The 22,074-nt window shown below is 39.8% G+C and overlaps 1 protein-coding gene across 2 annotated transcripts in view; it reads left to right on the forward strand.

Annotated features, from left to right (window-relative positions):
• Window positions 1-239: 239 nt before the first annotated feature.
• Window positions 240-22,074, forward strand: part of TWSG1 (twisted gastrulation BMP signaling modulator 1) — a 64,671-nt gene continuing 42,836 nt past the window's right edge. For both annotated transcript variants that reach the window (XR_004957124.1, XM_036245656.1), the window contains exons 1-2: window positions 240-328; window positions 2,338-2,494. Coding sequence is in view for 1 of the 2 variants with exons in the window: in XM_036245656.1 (XP_036101549.1) it covers window positions 2,372-2,494 (123 nt within the window). In the remaining variant the exon portion in view is untranslated. The remainder of the gene's footprint in view (window positions 329-2,337; window positions 2,495-22,074) is intronic.

The raw sequence follows: 22,074 nt of genomic DNA on the forward strand, positions 1-22,074 counted from the left end.
ATGGGCCCCGCGGGGCCGCAGGCGAGGGCGGGGTCGGAGGTGTAGCCTGAGAGGAGCTTTCCGGGAGTGAGACGCCGTCTGGCGGGAGCTGACTGCGGCAGGGAGCCGAGGGAGGGCGGAGGGAGAAGGAGGAGGGGTGAGCGTGAGGCGGCAGTGGGGCGGGGAGGGCGGCGAGGGCGGCGGGCGGGCCTGTCCCTTTAAGTTGTGGGACGCTCCGTCGTTGCGCGGAGGCGCGGCCTGCCTCCCTCGCACTACGCCGCAGCGCGCCCCGGGCTTGGCCGACCCGGGGGAACCACGGCCAGGCAACCTAGCGGTGCCGCGCTGCACGGTGAGCGGGACCGGGCGGGGGCTAGCGTCTGCGGTCGGGAGGCTCTGGGCCCCGAGCTGGGGCCTCCAGAGGCCGTGGCCGCGGCGTGCTTCTCGGGGGCCGGGAGAAACGGGCTGCTCGCGCGCGGCCTGAGCCCCGCCTACGCGGAGGACAAAGTCGGGGGTACCGCCGCTGGTGGGTGCTGGGCGTGGGCATGCAGGCCCGGGCGACTCTGGCGCTGCGAGCCGGCGGCTCCTCTGCGGCCCCTTCGCCTGCGTCGCTGGGGCCCGCACGCCTGGCCCCGCACGTCTGGCCTGTCCGCCTCAGCGGCGCGTCGGAGAGCTGGGGGCGAAGAGCGCGATGGTCTCCGCCTCCTCCCGGCAGCAGGATTCGGTCCAGCGGCACAAAGGCTGCTGTCAGTGCTGTTTCCCTCCGGGACCACGCGCTGCTCGCCAGAGCCTGAGAAACTGGTCCCGGTGTATGAGAACAGTTTTGATGGTATATTGTTCTTCACTTAGAAAAAAACAAGAAGCCCCTTAAATAACTATGGTACCTGCTTTGTGTATGCTCCTATTTACTTAAATGTCTTTCCAGTAAGATTTTGGGATTAGGATGAAGACAACCGTAAGAGATGGGGTCAAAAATCCCCTTTTTGGTAGTTGTAGGATGAAAACTAGTTCTGGAAAAATCAGTTTTCAAATACCTATTTTTGGCTTCCACAAACATGTACTGGTGGCTCCAAAAATTATCCTACTTGGTATGTGTTGTTAAATAAATTAGATAATTGAGCTACTAACGGTCTTTAGAATTACTTATGGGCCTCGGTAACAATCACCAAGGCTGGATATGCCCTTTATTCTTTTCACCTTATTGTTTTTGCTTTATTTGTACTTCATAATACTTAGTGTAAAAGTTTACAGTAATCATAAAGGCCTCATTAATGCACCTTTTATCCCTCTTACATCAGTAGTCATTTATTTTAATTGGTTCTATTTTGGGGGGTTGTTTTAATCCCAAGAAGTTATATCTTTTTAAATTTTAATAGCCACATTGGTTGTTTAACCACTGTCAGAATTTGTGCTGGTCTTTTTCTTTTTAAACTGTAATATCTTCTTAATAACTTTGAAAAATCTATGGTACCTGTGGTATAGAATCAAAACAAGAGCTTCATATTTTAATAACTTAGAGTTCATAATGCAGTTAATAATTTACTATCCCTTTTGTTTGCTAAATTATTTAAGGAATGACTGTCAGCTCTTTTCTTTGAACAACTTCATTCTAATTATGTTAAGAAACAATGAGATAGTCATTTTTAATTCTAAAAATTAAAATATTATTAAACGTTATAATACAATATTAATAGTTTTTATTCAGGCATAAAGTTGAATAATGGATCTAAAACTAAAGTTGAATAGTAGCAGTGCAGTTTTGAAACTATTTGCTTGATATACTCTCAAGTTACTGATCACACACACACACACACACACACACATTCAGCTTTTTTTTGTTTGTTTGTTTTTTTATCCTCACCCGAGGACATTTTTTCTATTTTTTGTTCAGATAGAGTGTGGGAGGGAGAGAGAGAGAGAGAAACATCGACGTGAAAGGGACACATCGAGTGGTTGCCACCCACACGACCCAACCAGGGCCGGGAACAAACTGCAACCGAGGTACGTGACCTTAGTGGGAACCGAACCTGGGTCTCACAGGACCGCAGGCCGACGCTCTAACCGCTGAGCCAAACCGGCCAGGGCCACATTCAGCTTTTATAGTCACCATTTCTAAGTCTGAGAAATTTCAGCATTCTAGATCTTTGAAGATGGCCAATTAGGGCATTATTATATAAAACTGTAGTTTTTTTCTTTCTTTCATGTTTAATGTTTTATTGAGTGACATTAAATGATTACTCAAAAGTCTTCTAACACAAACAATGAGTTTTGGTTCATTTGTGCTGTTTTTCATTTTTGTATTTGTTTTTACCCTCCCACTTACCTTTGAATTAAAGTGTTATCTTTTTGTTTTTTCTTTAGCCTCCTGAGAGCTACTGATTGTCTTAGAAGAAACATGAAGTCATATTCTGTTGTTTTGTTTACTGTAGCCATCTTGGTGTTCCTGACTTGGATCCCTGTGTCACTGAGTTGTAACAAAGCACTCTGTGCTAGTGATGTGAGCAAATGCCTCATTCAGGTAGGACTAAGAGTACTTATTGTTAATATTAAGATGTCTTGTAGAGTAGATATAGAGCACATATATATATAGATATAGAGTGTATATAGAATGCAGTGTATTAGGTGAGGGCTTGAGGTACTGAATCATGACATAGTAAGTAGTCTGGGTTTTTGCCCCCATAGTTCTCTTGCATACAAGCAAGGTCAGATTCATGAAGTTCAGTACTGAGCCCTGGCTGGTTTGGCTCAGTGGTTAGAGTGTTGGCCGGTGGACTGAAGGGTATTGGGTTAGATTCCTGCATTCTGGTTCAAGGGCAGGTTAGATCACTCACCCTGGTTAGAGTCGTGTGGGAGGCAACCAGTCAGTGTGTGTGTGTGTCTCCCCCCCCTTCCACTCTGTCTAAAAAAAAAAATCAATGGAAAAATATGCTTCAGTGAGGATTAACCAAAAAAAGTTCAGTACTGAAAATAATATTCAACTTTATAAACATTCCATTACAAGGTGATGAGCACTTTATTCAGAAGAATTAAAGGGTTTCTCTTGTATAGACTAGGTTATATAGCAGAGACAAAGTAACTATATTAGGAAAGAAAATTAGTCAAATAATAGACAAATTGTACCCTAAATGTAATGTGTTAGTTGTCTCTTTTTTGTAAGAAGTCACCTCCAAATGTAGCAGCCTAATTCAGTAAACATTTATCATTTCATGTAGTTTGTTAGGGTTGGGAATCTGGGAGCAGTTTATCTGGGTAATTTTGGCTCAGGTGTCTCAGGCAAATTGTCATCTGGGATTGGGTAATCGGCCTCCAAGATACTTGATAATTATCTTTTTCAGTTTTCAAGGCAAACCTAGTGATGTAGCTACCACTGTCATTTTCTGAAAAGTGAGGTTAAGTAATTTGGCTAGGTTCATATAGCTAGTAAGTGGCTGTCGAATGTGGTCTGTGTTTGACTCCAAAGTCTGGGTAGCCTTTCCACTGATCATACTGGTTATCACTCTTCATAAAGCTGTGTTCATTAGTGGTGAATTTCATGTCTTATATAGCTGTTCTCTCTTTTCCATCCTATTAGATCATCGGCAGTCGTATGCCCTTTGTTGTGTCTGTATTTATCAGTCTCCCTTCTAGTTAGTGGCTGTTGGCTAAGAAATTCATTAACCACACATACCAGAATTCTGTGTAAGTATGAGTTAGCTAACTTTTGGCTATAATCCTGACATAAGAGCAATTGTGTGTATGTACTAAAGTAATAATGACTTTTATAGATCAGAGGCATTTTGTGCTTACTTCTGACATTTTGGTTCTTCTCATTAATAGTTGAAATTCTAGGAAGTATGGCCTTTATGTGAGTGTAGTTTGCCACCATCTCAACTCTGTTTATTCTTACTTTGCATTTTTTTTTATCCTTACCCGAGGACATTTTTCCATGATTTGTTCAGCTAGAGTAGGGGTGGGGGGGAGAGAGAAACATTGATGTGAAAGGGACACATCAAGTGGCTGCCTCCCGCACGACCCAACAAGGCCTGGGGACAATCTGCAACCGAGGTATGTGCCCTTAGCAGGAACCGAACCTAGGTCTCTCTGGACCGCAGGCAGATGCTCTAACCAGCCAGGGCTTACTTTGCATTTCAAACCAAAATATTTAACTAGAAAAGTTTGTTAGTTGAGTGGTTGTTTTTTTTTATTTTTTTACTATAAACATTTTCAAGCACAAATACAAGAGATGAGGATATAATGTATAATAAACAGCAGTTACAATAAACAGTTACAGCAATCATTAACTCAGTTACCCTTGTTTTATCTCTATTCCCCTACTCTGACCATGCCAGCTCTGTTTTAATTTCAAGCAAACCCCTGATACTATTTGACCATAATTCTAATACCTGTCTGTTAAAGATATGAACTCTTTAACACATAGCTATTAGCATTTGTTAAGTTACCAGTAATTCTTTAATATCATGGAAATTTTGATATGGCATGTCTGCTTAGACTTATGCTTGCTGAAAATTTTGTAGTGTGTGCATTAATTCCAGCTTTGTGCTGTGGTCAGATGGGGAATCTACTCATTTCCCCAGTTGTTTCAGTGTAGCTTCATTATTCATTAATAGAAATAAAGTCTCATCACAATTGCTATATTCATGGTGGAGATTCACTTAAATTCCAAGTTACTTTTATTTATTTATTTATTTTTTGTTAATCCTCACCAGAGGATATTTTTCCATTGATTTTTAGATAGAGTAGAAAGGAACGAACATCCATGTGAGAGAGACACATTGATTAGTTGTCTCCTGCATACCCCGACTATGGCCGGGGATCCAAGCTGTAGCCCAGGTATATGCCCTTAACCGGAATCGAACCTGTGACCCTTCAGTTGAGGGCCCATGCTCTAACTGCTGAGCCAATCCGTCCAGGGCCCAGGTTATTTTTTGACTTTCCAAGTCTATAATTTCCATTAGTTCAAATAATGAAAAATTAAACTTCATTTAAAATATCTTGCTTGGTAAGGGAGTATTTAAATGAGAAAGCTTTGGCTTAATAGTGATAATACTCTGAAAGGTTTTTTGTTTGTTTCGTTTTTTATTTAAAAAATTTGTAACACAAAATACTTCCAAAAGTAAAGAATACTATATAAATGTAAAAACTGGAAAATCACTTGAAGCTTCACCTATCAAATGGAGATTCTAGTAAACTCACTATAAAGAAACTAGGCCTTATTTATTTATTTATTTGTTTTACCACTAATTCACTGATGTTAATATTTCTCAGATTCCTGTTGTTCCTTCAGAGACAGAAATCATCAAATGTTTTCCTGTAGTAGTAGAGACTACTTTTCTGGTGCATAGTGGCATATCATGTGAGGTTAAAAATATGGAAGGCTCACCCTTGCTGGTTTGACTCAGTGGTTAGAGCGTTGGCCTGTGGGCCAAAGAGTTACAGATTCGATTTTGGTCAAGGGCGCATACCTCAGTTGCAGTTTAGTCTCTGGCCTTAGTCGGGGTTGTGCAGGAGGCAACCAGTTGATGTGTCTCTCTCACATTGATGTCTCCACCCCCCCACACACACCCCTTTCACTTTATCTGAAGATAAATGGAAAAATATCCTCAGGTGAGGATTAAAAAAAATATATGGAGGTCTCAAGTGTTGAGGATTTTCTTATTTGTTTATTCACAAACGCTCATTGGGCATTGAAGTGACATGTGATTAGTTCCACCATTTGCCTGGTTTTCTGGACTCCACAACTCCAGCAGATTATTTTACATTCTGAGTTTTACTTTCCTCATAGTGCTCTTACTATGGCTATATAACATACCACCCCAAATATCAGTGGCTGAAAACAGGATATTTATTTTGCCTATGAATTTGCGCCACACAGCATTAGCTGGGGCAGCTTGAAGGCTGGAGGCTGGAATTATTTGAAGCAACGTTGTTAACTAGAATTTTTTACTATGGTGGAAATGCTCTACGTCTGCCCTGTCCAGTGCAGTAGGAACTAGCCATGTGTTTACCAAGTACTTGAAACATGACTAATGTGAATGAAAAACAGATTTTAAAATTATATTTAATTTTAATTAAGTTAAATATAAATAGCTACATTGACTGACTGGTGACTGCTCTACTAAATATCACAAATCTGAAGGCTCACTGATAAGTCTTAATACCTGGGCAAGGAATATTCCCTCCCTCCCCCGCCTTCCTTTTCTTTTTCCCTGTCTTCTCTATTTGACCTCTGCAGCTTGTTGGCTTGAGACTAGCCAGATTTCTTCCATGTTGGCTCAGGACTTCCAAGATTACATGTCTCATGAAAGAGGGCCTTTCATGGCCTCACCTTAGAGATTATGGTGTTACTTCCACTATAGTCGTAGGTCAACCTGGATTTAAGTGGGAGCATAGGCCCCACCTCTGATGGAGGAGCATAGGTGTCATGTTGTATAGAGAACATGTGGATGTGCTATGGTGGTGTAGCCATCCTTGGAAAATACAATCTGCCATATCTTAACTATAAAATGAATTGGTTGACTGAGTGATCTCAAAGTTTTCTTTAGTTCTTTAGAGTTCTAAAGAAAGAAATCAACTATTACGTGTTAAGTATTTTTTTATTTTTATTTTTTTTATTCTTATCCGATGACATTTTTCCATTTTTTGTTCAGATAGAGTGGGAGGGAGAGAGAAGAAAAGAGAGAGAGAGAGAAACATCGACGTGAAAGGGACACATCGATGGCTGCCCCCCCACCCCACCCCCGTACGACCCATCAAGGGCCGAGGACAAACTGCATCCGAGGTATGTGCCCTTAGCGGGAACTGAACCCAGATCTCTCTGGACCGCAGGCCAACGCTCTAACTGCTGAGCCAAACCGGCCAGGGCTTAAGTATTTTTTTAAAACCAGAGTAATAAAAGCCTCTTTTTAAAAAGTGAAATTGTTAGAAGGATGAATAATGAAAAATAAATCCCTTGACTAATTCTCCCTACTCTTCATTCTGTTACCCAGGGAGAACCACTTTTAATTTAGTAACTGCTTCCATTTTTATTTATTTTTGTGATTTGTTTTTTAGCCATCTGGCTAAATTTTATGCTTATATTACTATTTCTTAATTTATTAATTCTAGATAGTTTATATCTAAAAATGCCTTCCTGCCATATTATATTAGGACATAGCTCACTTACCATCCTCTCCTCCCCAACCCTTACCCTGCCATAATTGTTTTACTGTTTTTAGTTTCTCTCTTGGTTACCTTTTTAGTCTCTACAATACATTTAAATCTTTCAGTTCTGTGCTATCAACCAGAAACACTATCATTTTTGTGTTGTTGTTAATCCTCACCTGAGGATATTTTTCCATTGATTTTTAGAGTGGCAGGGGTGGGGGAGGGGGAGAGGGAGAAAGAGAGAGATGAAGAGAAACATCCATGTGAGAGAGAGACATTGATTGGTTGCCGCCAACATTACCCTGACCAGGGCTGGGGAACAAACCTGTGACACTTCATTCCACAGGCTGATGCTCTAACTGCTGAGCCATACTGGCCAGGGTGAAACACTGTCTCTCTTTTTTTAAAATTTATCTTTATTGTTGAATGTATTACAAATGTTCCTTATGTTTCCCCTATTGACCCCCTCCTTCCCACTCCCGTCCCCCTCCTGCCTTTCCCCACACTGTTGTCTGTGTCCATTGGTTATGCATATATACATATAAGTTCTTTGGTTTATCTCTTCCCACCCCCAGCCCTCCTTCCTTTGATGTTTGTCTGTCTAACAACCAATTTGTACTTCTTAATCCCTTCACCTTTTTCACCCATATCCCCCACCCCCCTCCCATCTGGCAACCAACAAAATACTCTCTGTATCTATGAGAATGCTTCTGTTCTGCCTGTTCATTTTGTTTGTAGATTCAATTGTTGATAGATATGTATTCTTTGCCATTTTGTTTGTTTGTATTTTTTAGCTTTTTCTTCAAGACCCTTCATTTCATATAATAATGGTTTGGTGGTGATGAACTCCTTTAGCTTTTTCTTGTCTGGGAAACTCTTTATATGGCCATCACTTCTAAATGACAGCTTTGCAGGATAGAGTCATCTTGGTTGTAGGTTCTTGCTTTTCATCACTCCGAATATTTCTTCCCACTCCCTTCTGGCCTGCAAAGTTTCTTTTGAGAAATTAGCTGACAGTCTAATGGGAACTACCTTGTAGGTAGCTAACTGCTTTTAAGATTCTCTCTTTGTCTTGAACGTTTTGCATTTTGATGATGATGTGTCTTGGTGTGGGCTTCTTGGGGTTCATCTTGTTTGGGACTCTGTGCTTCCTGGACTTGTATGTCTGTTTCCTTCACCAAGTTAGGGAAGTTTTCTGCCATTATTGTTTCAAATAGGTTTTCGATTTCTTGTTCTCTCTTCTCTTCTCCTTCTGGCACCCTGAAGATGCGAATGTTGGCATGCTTGAAGTTGTCCCAGAGGCTCCTTACACTATCCTCATTTTGTTTGGATTCTTTTTTCTTTTTGCTGTTCTTATTGGGTGTTTTTTGCTTCCTTATATTCCAAATTGATGGTTTGCTTCTTGGCTTTACCTACTCTACTGTTGAATCTGTGTAAATTACTCTTTATTTCAGTTAATGCCTTCTTCATTTCTGACTGCTCCTTTTTTATGCTCTTGAGGTCCTCACTAAGTTCATTGAGGTTCTCACTAAGTTCATTGAGCATCCTTATAAGCAGTGTTTTGAATTCTGTATCTGTTAGGTTGCTTATCTCCATTTCGCTTAGTTCTTTTTCTGGAGTTTTGTTCTGTTCTTTCATTTGGAACCTGTTTCTTTGTCTCCTCATTTTAGCTGCCTCCCTGTGTTTGTTTCTGTGTTTTACTTAAGGAGAGGTATGGGGCTAGCTGAGACCAGATGCTGCTTGTTTGAAAGAATTTAGGAAAACCTGAAGCAGGATCCAAGACAGGCCAATCCTATGGTTAAGCAACTGGCAACAGCTTGGGTGGGCCTGAAAGTTGGGTGGGGCCCCAGGGAATCACCAGGGTGGAGCAAACAGTGTGAGCCAGGTTATTGGAGTCCCAGATATGGCGGCTGTCTGCCACCCCAGGGAAAGGCTCACCAAAGGAATAAAGGCCTCTGATAGCATGTCTGTCCAGGAGAAAGCTGCCTCTCCAGTCCTTGCTCCAATGCCAAACAACTCAGCTTTTTCCCACTTGTCTCTGGTGCCTTTCAAGCTGCATCCCCCATGCTGGAGCCTGGAGGGTGCAAATCTAAGTAAGTCCATGCGTGGTCTCTTTAAGAGGAGTTGCCTGGGGCTCCAGCCATCTCAGCCTCCCTCAGCATCAGTTCCCACTGGTTTTTCCAGCCAGAAGTTATGGGGACTTTTCTTCCTGGTATGGGAACCCTGAGCTGGGTGCCTGGTGTGGCATAAATACCCCTCTGTCCTTAGGACCTTCCAGCTGAAGTATCCTTCTAATTTTTCTCTGCCACACTTGGGTATGGAACCAGCCCATCACGCCTACACCCCTCCTACCTGTCTCATTGTGACTGCTGCTTTAATTCCGTAGTTGTAGGACTTCCATTTAGCTTGATTTCAGGTGGTTTTGAATGATGGTTGTTCTGTAGTTTAGTTGTAACTTTGATGTGGTTGTGGGAGGATGTGATACTGCATTTACCTACCCGCCATCTTGACCGGAAGTTGAAACACTATCCCTTGATTCCTGATCCAAGAGGGGAATGTTGGTAGCCCTACTCCTTCCTCCCTCCTTCTCTCTCTCCCCCCCCCCCCTCTTTCTCTATCAGTTTTCTCATGTATAGAGTAGGCATATAACCCCACCTATAGTATTGGTTATTATGAGTATTAGGGTATTTAGATCAATTTCTAGAACATAAGTGCTCTATCGGTAAATATTATTAACCTTATTTTTCTGTTTTGTAACTATATTTGAATCTTTCATGCTTTATTACAGGTGTAGTCTAAAACTGGTAATAAACGATGTCTATATTGTAATAATTATATATTATTGACTGTATAGTCAGTCACATAGGGTACTGATTACATTTTCTTTCTTGAGTGACTGTTTTTCTTTAGTTTTAAATTGTCTTTCTTGATTTTGCACATTAACACCTTACGTGGTTTTAAATTCTTCCTTTTTTTTTTTTTTTTGGTACATGCCCCTAGCGGGAACCAAACCCAGGACTCTTGTCCGCAGGCCGACGCTCCAACCACTGAGCCAAACCAGCCAGGGCTGTTTTAAATTCTTAATCTGTTTTTCCTTCCAATGAAGCTTTTAGTCTTGTTTCCAAACTTAACTGATTACTCTCCAGGTCTGATCCAAGCTGTCCTATAGTGTATAACCATTGTTACTTTCCTAAATTGGTTCCACTATTTCTTTGAGTCTGTATCTTATTTTTTCTAATTTACTCATTTTTATTATAACATGCCCTAAAGTGTCTTCTAAGAAAGACAGTATTAGAAATAAACTTTCCAAGTCCGGCATATCTTGAAAATGTATTTAATTCTCATCTTATACCTGATTAGTGATTTGCTTGGATATGGAATTCCATGTTAAAATTTTTTCCTTGGGAACTTTGGAGACACTTTATAGTTATCTTTATTACTACTGGCATTCCATATTGCTAATAAGAAGTCTGATATACCTAGGACTGGAATTGCTGGGTCATATCTTCTATATTTAACATTTTGAGGAACTGTTAAAGTATTTTTTGAAGTTACTGCATACATTCTCAGCACCAGTCTATAAGGGTTACAGTTTCTCTCCATTCTCACCAGCAGTTGTTATTATATGTGTTTTTTTCTTTTTTTAAAATTAATCCTCACCATTGATTTTTTAGATAAAGTGAAAGGGAGGGAGAGAGAGATCAATGTGAGAGAGACTTATTGATTCGTTGCCTCCTGCATGACCTGACTGGGGCTGGGATCAAACCTGCAACCCAGGTACATGTCCTTGACCAGGAATTGAACCCACGACTCTTCGGTCCTTGGACAGATGCTCTAACTGCTGAGCCAAACAGGCTAGGGCATCTGTCTTATAGCCATCTTAGTGGATATAAAGTGGTTTTGATTTGCATTTCTCTAATGACTAGTGATGTTGAGCATCTTTTCATGTGCTTATTGGCCATTTGAATATCTTCTTTGGAGAAATGTCTCTTCAGAACCTCTGCCCGTATTTTAATTGACTTATTTGTCATTGAGTTATAGGAGTTTTTTATGTATTCTGGGTACAAGTCTCTTATCAGATATATGACTTGCAAGTAATTTCTCTCATTCTAGGGATTGTCTTTCCCCTTTCCTTTCCTTTTCCTGTCCTCTCCTTTTCCTCTCCTCTTCTCCCCTCCCCTCCCCTCCTGTGTGAGAGAGACACATCGACTGGTTGCCTCCCACACAACCCTCACCTGTAGTTGGGGATGGAACTACAGTCAAGGCACTTGCGCTTGACTGGAATTGAACCCATGACTCTCTGGTCAGTAAGCCAACACTCTAACCACTAAGCCAAACTCTCCAGGGCACATTTTGTTCTTTTTCAGGATTGTTTTGACTACTATATGAATTTTAGGATCATCTTGTCAATTTCTCCAATTAAAGCCAGCTAAGATTGTTTTTATAATGGATTTTACTTTTTGGAGTTGTTTTTATTTAGGTTTACAGAAAAATTGAGCAGAAGGTGCAAAAAGATTCCATGTACATCTTTTCCTTACACACATTCACTATTTCCTCTATTAACATTTTGCTTTAGTTGATACATGTGTTACAATGGATGAACCAATATTGGCACACTATTATTAACTGAAGCCCACAATTTACATTAGGGTTCAGTGTTTGTCTTGTACAGTTCTATGGGTTTTGACAAATGCATAATGTCATAATATCTGCAAGTACAGTGTGACACAGAACAGTTTCATTGTCCTAAAAATCCCCTGTGCTTCCTCCACGCTCTTCCTCCTCCTGCTCACCACCCCATGGCCAAGCCCCTTACAACCACTGATTTTTTCTTTTTACTGTCTCTATAGTTTTGCTGTTTTCAGTATGTCATATAATTGGAATTGTGCAGTATGTAGCTGTTCCAGACTGGCTTCTTTAGCTTAGCAATATACATTTACCTGTCTTTTTTTGGCATGATAGTTTTTTCTTTTTTATCCTCATCTGAGGACATTTTTCCATTTTTTTGTTCAGATAGAATGGGAGGGGGAGAGAGAGAGAAACATCGATGTGAAAGGGACACATCGAGTGGCTGCCACCCACATGACCCCAACCAGGGCCGGGGACAAACTGCAACTGAGATACATACCCTTAGCGGGATCCGAACTCTGGTCTCTTGGGACCACAGGCCAACACTCTAACCGCTGAGCCAAACCAGCCAGGGCGCTTTCTTTAAAAATTTTTTTATCCTCACCCAAGGATATTTTTCCATTTTTTGTTCAGAAGGACTGGGAGGGAGAAAGAGGAAGAGAGAGAGAGAGAGAGAGAGAGAGAAACATCGACGTGAAAGGGACACATCGAGTGGCTGCCTCCCACAAGACCCAACCAGGGCTGGGGACAAACTGCAACTGAGGTACGTTCCCTTAGCGGGAACTGAACATGGGTCTCTCTGGACCACAGGCTGACACTCTTAACCGCTGAGCCAAACTAGCCAGGGCAATAGCTTATTTTTTTACTGCTGATTTATATTCTGTTTTTTGGATGTACCACAATTTGTTAATCCATTCACCTATTAAGAGACGTCTGTGGTGCTTCCCAGTTTTGTCAATTAAAAATAAAGCTGCTACAATAGCTAACATCTGGATATACCAAGTGCTCATCAGATGATGAGTTGATGGGTAAAAAAGCTATGGTAAATTTACACAATGGAATACTATGTGGCTGTGAAAAAGGAGCTCTTACCCTTTGCGACAGCATGGAGGGACCTGGAGATTATTATACTAAGCAAAAAAAGCCAGTTAGAGAAAGACAAATATGATCTCAATTATGTGTGGAATCTAATGAACAAAATAAACTGATGAACAAAATAGCTCCAGAGGCATGGGTACATGGAACAGAATGACAGATCTTAGAGGGGAGAAGGGTGGAAAGAACTGAAGAGATTAACCAAAGAACATATATGCATAACCCATGGACACAGACAGTAGTGTGGGGGAGGCCTGGGTGGGATGGGGGCTTGGTGGAGGGGGACAAAGGGAGGGAAAACGGGGGACATCTGTAATAGTGTCAACAATAAAAATAATTCTGCACAAATAAATAAAGCTGCTACAAATATACCTGTGCAGGCTTTTGTGTGGGCATAAATTCTCAACTCATTTATGAGTACAATTGCTGGATCATAAGCTAAAAGTATGTTTACTTTTGTAAGAAACTGCCAAACTACCTTCCAAAATGGCCATAACATTTTCTATTCTTACCAGCAATGATGAGAGTTTCTGTTGCTCCACATCCCCATCAGCATTTGATATTGTCATTGTTTTGAAATTTCACTATTTCAGTACGTATAATTTGGTATGTCATTTTATTTTTATTTAAGATTTAAAGAAATTGATTTTTAAGGAGAGAGGAAGGGAGAGAGAGAGGGAGAAATATTGATGTAAGAGTGTAACATCAATCAGCTGCCTCCTGCACACCCTGACTAGGGATGAGCCCACAACCTGGGCATGTGCTCTGACCAGGAATCGAACTGGCAACCCTTCGATGCATGGGAGGACGCCTAACCAACTGAGCCACAGTGCCCAGGGCTGCCATTGTTTTAATTTGCAATTCCCTAATGGCATGATGTTGAACTTTTTTTTTTAAATATGCTTTATTTGCCACCTATATATCATCTTTGGTGAGGTGTGAGTTTATATCTTTAGCCCATTTTTAAATCGAGTTTTTCATTTTCTTACTATTGAGTTTTAAGAGTTCTTTGTATATTTTGGATAACAGTACTTTATCAGATAAGTCTTTTGCAAATATTTTCTCCCAGTCTGTGGCTTGTCTTCTCATCTCTTGTCTTTTGCAGAACAGAAATTTTTAATTTTGATGAAGTCCAGCATATCTGTTCTTTCTTTCATAGACTGTACCTTTTGTATTGCCAGCTAGTATTTTCATATGGATTGCACTGAATCAGATCAATTTGGGAAGTATTACCATATAACAGTATTAACTGCTGATTCATGACCATGAAATATCCTTTTATTTAAATTTTATGTTTTTCAACAGTATTTTGTAGTTTTCAGTGTGCAGATCTTATATTTTGTTAAATTTATTCACAGATATTTTATTCTTTTTGGTGGTGTTGTAAATGGAATTGTTTTCTTAATTTTATTTTCAGATTGTTCTTTGCTTTTATATAGTGTCATAGGTCTTTTTTTCTTTTAATTCTCATCCGAGGAAATTTTTCCATTTTTTGTTCAGATAGAGTGGGAGGGAAAGAGAGAGAGAGAGAGAAACATCTACGTGATAGGGACATATCAAGTGGCTGCCTCCTGCAGGACCGAACCTGGGTCTCTCTGGACCGCAGGCCGACACTCTAACCGCTGAGCCAAACCAGCCAGGGCTGTTGTAGGTCTTAAATATGTTTTTATCTTCTTCTTATGCTTTCTGGGAGATTTCTTTGACTTTACCTTTGTATTAATTTTTTGTTTTTAGCAATAACTCTAAATTTTTAGGAACTCAATTTTCTGCTTGTTAATTTATTTTTTTTAATCCTTACCCGAGGACACTTTTCCATCTTTCACTTTTCCATCTTTTGTTCAGATAGAGTAGGAGGGAGGGAGAGGAAGAGAGAGAGAGAGAGAAACATCTATGTGAAAGGGATACATAGAGTGGCCGCCACCCGCACGACCAACCGGGGCTGGGGATAAACTGCAACTGAGGTATGTGCCCTTAGTGGGAACCGAACCTGGGTCTCTCTGGACCGCAGGCTGACGCTCTAACCGCTGAGCCAAACCGGCCAGGGCTGCTTGTTAATTTTTTATGTTAACACTTTTACTTACTTTTGAATGCACTGTTTTCTCATCAGATATTTCTGAGGATACTTATCAAAAGTTCATTCTATTAACAATTTTCCTTACTTCCAAGATTATCTTTTCTTTTAATTTATGTCTCATGTGGCAGGCCTTCCTCAAATGTATAGTGTTACTTAATTGTCCATTATAGTTAAGAATGAAGTATTCAAAGCATGGTTGGGAGACTGTATATGTGGGCGGAGCTGACATACACAGACTGGAGGGTTTCATTTTAGGGGTAGGGAAGCCCTTGATGCTGTAAAGAGTTTTTTGCTCTGAGGTTGATCATTTTTCTTTTGTTTTGATTGCCTGGTTTTCTGGTTGTGGTTAGAGTGGGTAGGTGGACAGTAGATCGCTGGTTCTTGTCTTTTTGCTCTAGTATGGAGGGTGGCCTAGCTGGTCTGATAGAAACTTGAACTTTAATGCCCTCTTTCATTACTATTTTCTTCAGTTGAAGAATAGATTGGCTATTGGAGTCTCATGTGCCAAGAATTGTTAAGTGTGCTCCTTGGATCTCTTAAAGGCTTATGGCATCCTCAGAATTATATTAAAAATTGCATATGCACAATATAAAAAAGGGGAAGAGTCCATAGCCTTCAGGAGATTCTAAAGATGGTTGATGCTCTGAAAAGTTAAGACTGGCTGGGGCCCTGGCCAGTGTGGTCCATTTGGTTGGAGGCTGTGGGTTCCATTCCAGGTCAGGGCACATACCTAGGTTGCAGTTGTGATCCCTGGTCAGGGCATTTCTCTTTCATTGATGTTTCTCTCTCTCTCTCTGTCTCTCTCTCTGTCTCTCTCTCAAATCAATCAATATATCCTCGGGTGAGGATTTTAAAAAACAGTGTTAAGAATTGCTGGAGCTTTGCTTTCCATTGCACATAGTAAGTTATTAAAATTCTGCTTTTATATTCAACAAAGTACAGGGCACATTGACATTTTAGATGATAATAATAGCTTTTCTCTTTAAACTTACAGAAGAACATGTACAGAAATGAATGTTGGAGAGAATTACTTTAAGAAAGAGCATGCTATAAAATTTTAAAGAAAGATATTACTTCTCTCTTAGAGGGAATTTAGATTTTCTTTTTGTTATTTTGGTTTGGTTTCAACAGCATCTGTAGTGTTGAAATGATGCACTATGAGGATAAGTTAGAACATTTGTTTATATTGAGTTCTCTGCAACTCTTGAAATAACTAAATATATAAAAAAAATATTTCCCTGAAAGCTCATAGATATGTAAATATTTTTTTGCCAGCATGGCCACAAGGCAGCACAATCATTCCTGCCACTCCTATAAGTTGCTACAAATAAGGGTAGTCCCTACATAAATATATATTTTGTGCTTCTGACAGGGAAGAAATCTAACTTTAAACATCAAGAAAGTAAAATTGTCATCTTGGTATATTTCTTTGTTCATAAAATGAGTGGTTTAGCTGTCCTATTTCAGGGAAAAAATGGTATTATAAGAATTTGCTTTTTAACAAGATCTTTCTAATTTTTTCTTCTGCTGTGGAAAAAGAACATTTAAAATTTGGATTAATATTATGCTTTTACCACAGAAATCTCAAGACCCATTTTACATTAAGAACTTAAAAAAATCCTTACTGACTTGTGAGTACTTTTGGCTAATATTTATGGTCATATGTAAGATGATATAAACATTATATTTCTTGAAAATATTCGAATTTACATTCAGAGATCATTGATGCATTATTCTAACACTACTGGTTATCTGAATATTTAGCACTTTTATATACTAAATCAACAGTCTGCATTTTTAGTCTAAAAATGTATTTAACTATTAAATAAATCTTAGACTTTTAAAAATAAAGTTGAGATTTCAACATGGTTTCTTATTAATAATTCTAATTTTTAAAGTGTATTTTGTCTTAAGTTAAAAATATAAATAGTACAGATAACTTCAGGACTTTCTTAACCTAAACTAAAATAATAATAATAGCAATAACTTTCTCTTCCTTTTCCTTAATCAGTACTAATTAAATTCTTCATTTGTTTCTTGCTGCAATCATCTTGGTTTGTTACTAATACTAGCAATATTTTTGTTTACAACATACAATGTTTTCTTTTTTTCTCTTACAAATATTACCTTATTTCTTATAGTGTTTTTTCCTCTTCATTTCACTTCCCTGCTCTTAAAATTTGTGGCTCTAACTCATTTTTGTCCTGTTTTGCTTCAGTTAACACCTCATGAAAATCTTTGAAATTAATGTCCAAAAGTAATGACTTAGGTCTGATGTAATTTAAGAGAATAAGTCATTGTTCCCTTCAAATGTTTAATGCAGTTAGAATAGCTGCTAAAACTTATAAGTGGAAACTAAAATTTATTTTCACTGGCTGTTTCACCTATTGAATTATTATATTAAAACAAAAATGAAGACCTCATTGGGAGACATGGAAATTTTCAAATATAAAATAGGGAGAAATTTTCAAATATAAAATAGAAAGAATAAATAGTAAAATAGTCCCCCATTAACCTGTCCCTCAGCTTCAACAGTGATTGACAAATGGCCAGTCCAGAATCATCTATACCTAACCCCCATATTACCTCAGTGGGATTATTTTAAAGAAATTTATTGAGGAACTTTAAAAGTAAATAGGATTAAATTATTGCTGGGTTTATGTAAGAAATGGATTCTGCCCTGGCCAGTTTGGCTCAGCAGTTCGAACGTCGGCCTGCGGACTGGAGAGTCCTGGGTTTGGTTCTTGCTAAGGGCATGTACCTCAGTTGCAGTTTGTTCCCAGCCCCAGTTGGAGTTGTGTAGGTGGCAACCGCTTGATGTGTCTCTCACGTTGATGTTTTTCTCTCTCTCCTCCTCCCTCTCTCCCTCACGCTCTGTCTGGAGATAAATGCAAAATGTCCTTGGGTGAGGATAAGAAAAAAATTTTACCAATCATTTGGAATTTATAAAAAACAACATGGTAATAAGATTCAGCTGAGATACTTTTGTTCCGAGTTTGAAAGTTTCTCTGATATCCTCCTTAAAGAGAATTAATATGACAAAGTAGATTTGTTGTAACCTAACATAATATAACTATGTTTAAATTCTTTTGAATAAAGTCTGATTGTTTGAAGATGTTTTGTTTTATGTAGTTAATTTTAAATGCCCATTTGACCTAAAAAAACGTTGTGCAATTAATATCAGCATAGGTACAATTTAATGCTTTGTTGACTGCTGATGCTTACACAATATGCCTTTACTTAAATTAGCCTTGTTTTTACATTTTTAAAAATCAAGATGTAAATACCTAGAATTTTCTTAATTTAGTTAAAAACCTCAGTTTGTGTGGTTTTTTTAAATCTTTATTGCATGTGTGTATTACAGATGTTCCTCATTTTTCCTTCATTGACCCCCCTCCTCCCCACTCCTGACCCCCTCCCACCTTTTCCCATACTAATGTCTGTGTCCATTGGTTATGCGTATAAGTTCTTTGGTTTATTTTTTCCCACCCGCCAACTCCTTTCCCTTTGAGGTTTGTCAGTCTGGCAATGAATTTGTACTTCTTAATCCTTTCACCTTTTTCACCCATTCCCCCAAACCCCTCCCATCTGGCAACCAACAAAATGTTCTCTGTATCTATGAGAATGCTTCTGTTCTGCCTGTTCATTTTGTTTGTAGGTTCCATTGTCGATACATATGTATTCATTGCCATTTTGTTTGTTCATATATTGTATCTTTTTCTTCAAAAAGACCCTTCATCATTTCATATAATAACAGTTTGGTGGTGATTAACTTCTTTAACTTTTTCTTGTCTGGGAAAGTCTTTATATGGCCATCGATTCTAAATGACAGCTTTGCAGGATAGAGTAATCTTGGTTGTAGGTTCTTTTCATCACTCTGAATATTTCTTGCCCACTCCCTTCTGGCCTGCAAAGTTTCTTTTGAGAAATCAGCTGATAGCCTTATGGGAACTCCCTTGTAGGTAATTAACTGCTTCTCTTTCTGCTTTTAAGATTCTCTCTTTGTCTTGAACCTTTTGCATTTTGATGATGATGTGTCTTGGTGTGGGCCTCTTGGGGTTCATCTTGTTTGGGACTCTCTGTGCTTCCTGGACTTGTATGTCTGTTTCCTTCACCAAGTTAGGGAAGTTTTCTGCCATTATTGTTTCAAACAGGTGTTCAATTTCTTGTTCTCTCTCTTCTCCTTCTGGCACCCCTAAAATGTGATTGTTGGCATGCTTGAAGTTGTCCCAGAGGCTCCTTACACTATCCTCATTTTTTTTGGATTCTTTTTTTTTTTTGCTGTTCTGATAGGGTGTTTTTTGCTTCCTTATATTCCAATTCGATGGTTTGCTTCTTGGATTTACGTACTCTATTATTGAAGCTGTGTAAATTATTCTTTATTTCAGTTAATGCCTCCTTCAATTCTGACTGTGTATCCATCATTTCTTACTGGTCCTTTTTTATGCTCTTGAGGTTCTCACTAAGTTCATTGAGCATCCTTATAAGCAGTATTTTGAACTCAGCATCTGTTAGGTTGCTTATCTCCATTTCGCTTAGTTCTTTTATTGGGGTTTTGTTCTGTTCTCATTTGGGACCTGATTCTTTGTCTCCTCATTTTGGCTGCCTCCCCGTGTTTGTTTCTGTGTATTACTTAACGAGAGTTATGGGGCTAGCTGAGACCAGATGCTGTTCGTTTGAAAGAATTTAGGAAAAACCTGAAGCAGGATCCAAGACAGGTCAATCCTATGGGAAAGCAACTGGCAACAGCTTGGGTGGGCCTGAAAGCTGGGTGGGGTGGGGCGGGGCCTCAGGGCGTCACCAGGGTGGGGCTACCAGTGTGAGCCAGGTTGCTGGAGTCCCAGATATGGCGGCTGTCTGCCGCCCCCGGGAAGGGCTCACCAAAGGAACAAAGGCCTCTGACAGCACGTTTGTACCGGAGAAAGCCCCCTCTCCAGCCCTCGCTCCAGTGCCAAACAACTCAGTTCTTCCCTGTATGACTCTGGTGCCCCTCGAGCTGCCTCCCCTCCAAGCTCAGAGGGAGTGAGTCCGATAAATCTGTGCGCGGGCCCTTTAAGGAGCTGCCTGGGGCTCCAGCCGCCTCAGCTTCCCTGAGCCTCAGTTCCCACTGGTTTTTCCAGCCAGAAGTTATGGGGATTCTCTTCCTGGCACTGGAACCCTGAGCAGGGCACCTGGTATGGGACGGGGACCCCTCAGTCCTCAGGAAGGACCTTCCCAGCCGAGGTATCCTCCTCATTTTTATCTGCCACATGTGGGCGTGGGACCAACCTGTCGTGGCGCCTCCGCCATGGCCGCGGTGGCCTCGGTGGCCTCTGCCGTCGCCCCTCCTACCAGTCTGGATGTGGCTACTGCTTTAATTTCGTCGTTGTAGGACTTCCATTCAGCTTTATTTCAGGTGGTTCTGAATGATGGTTGTTCTGTAGTTTAGTTGTAACTTTGATGTGGGAGGACGCAATACCGCGTTTACCTACGCCGCCATCTTGACCGGAATTTCTAAATTAACATTTAAAAGAAGCTATAGTTCTTGTGACTAAGTGGCAGCTTTTATAAAACTAAAAAGTATCAATATCTTGAACTCCGATGGTGTTTTTAAAAAAACGTGTACTGGGGGGTAGGGGGGGTAGGGGGAGGAGGGTGTTAATGGGGGAAAAATGAGAAACATCTGTAACAAAAACAAATTAATAAATAAAAAAATTAAAAATTAAAAAATAAAATCTACACACACACACACATACACAAATGTGTAATCAGAAAATGTTCTCTCACTCCAAAAACAGGACAGACTGGTTTTCATGGAGAAACGAGTCACAAAGATTACCTTTGCTGGCTGTGTTTTTCTAGATTTCCAAGTAAGTTTGAGCTTGTCTGAATCAAGCCTCTCCAGTTTTGTGATGAAGCATCTGTACTTCTCAGGAAGTCTCTGCTCTTTTAGCCCTTCTCTTTCTGACAGACCTAGCAAAGTTCCCTACAGTTTGTATTATATGAAAAACAGACCAACTCTACAGAATTCCACAGCAGTAAAATACTATAATTTGCACTTACTGTGTCTCAGATATACATTGACATCAGACTGATTAATTAGAGAATAACAAGTGTTGATTCTTTTTTTTTTTTATGAATTTTTATTTATTTTTTTGTTACAGATATTTTACCTTTTTACCCCATTGGCACCCCCCACCCCACCCCCGCCCCATCCCCGGCTTAGTTGTCCATGTCCATTGGTCATGCATACATGCATATAAGTTCTGTGGTTTATCTCTTCCCACCACCCCACCCCCCCATTCCCTCTTCTGAGATATGTCAGTCTGTGCCCTACTTCCATGTGTCTGGGTCTACTGTATTCCTCAGACTGTTATGTTCATTATATTCCGTATATAAGTGAGATCTGCTTGGCTTCTTTCACTTAGGATAATACTTTCCAGGTCCCTCCATGTCGTCTCAAAGGATAAGAGATCTTTCACAAGTGTTGATTCTTGAAAGTGCTATGTAATAGCTAGGGGACTTTTGGAGAGGAAAAAACTAGAAATTACCTACTAGTGTATATTATCACTGTGATGAAATATCAGTGACCAAAATATGTCATATTAGAATGATGAAGTGATTCCAATAGTATAGAAATGTAATAAGATGAATTTAATAGGGATAAATATTATCTGCTATGTTTACATTAAGTTCACATAACCCAGGGGAAGCCAAGTAGGTGATGATGGCTACAGAATTTCCCTTTAAGTTGGGTTTGTTTAGGAATGGCTGGCTGCTGTAGAGGGCTAAAGGAATTAACTTGAATCTTCATTTATGAAGCAGGCTGTATTAATTAGCTTTCATGGAGTAACAAACCACCTCAGAGTTTAGTGGCTTAAAACAATAAGCATTTCTGGGATCTCTGTTCTGTTTCATTGATCTATATGCCTGTTCTTGTGCCAGTACCAGGCTGTTTTGATTACATGGGCTTTGTAATATAGTTTGATAACTGGTATTGTAATTCCTCCAATTTTGTTCTTCTTTGTCAAGATTGCTGTGACTATTCAGGGTCTTTTTTGGTTCCATATAAACTTTTGGAATATTTGCTCTAGATCTGTGAAATGTGCAGATGATATTTTTAATATTTTTAGAGAGAGAGAGAAAGGGAGGGAGAGAGAGAGAGAATCATGGTTATG

The sequence above is a fragment of the Molossus molossus genome, unplaced genomic scaffold (assembly GCF_014108415.1).
Source record: "Molossus molossus isolate mMolMol1 unplaced genomic scaffold, mMolMol1.p scaffold_m16_p_6, whole genome shotgun sequence".
Classification (NCBI taxonomy): Eukaryota; Metazoa; Chordata; class Mammalia; order Chiroptera; family Molossidae; genus Molossus; species Molossus molossus.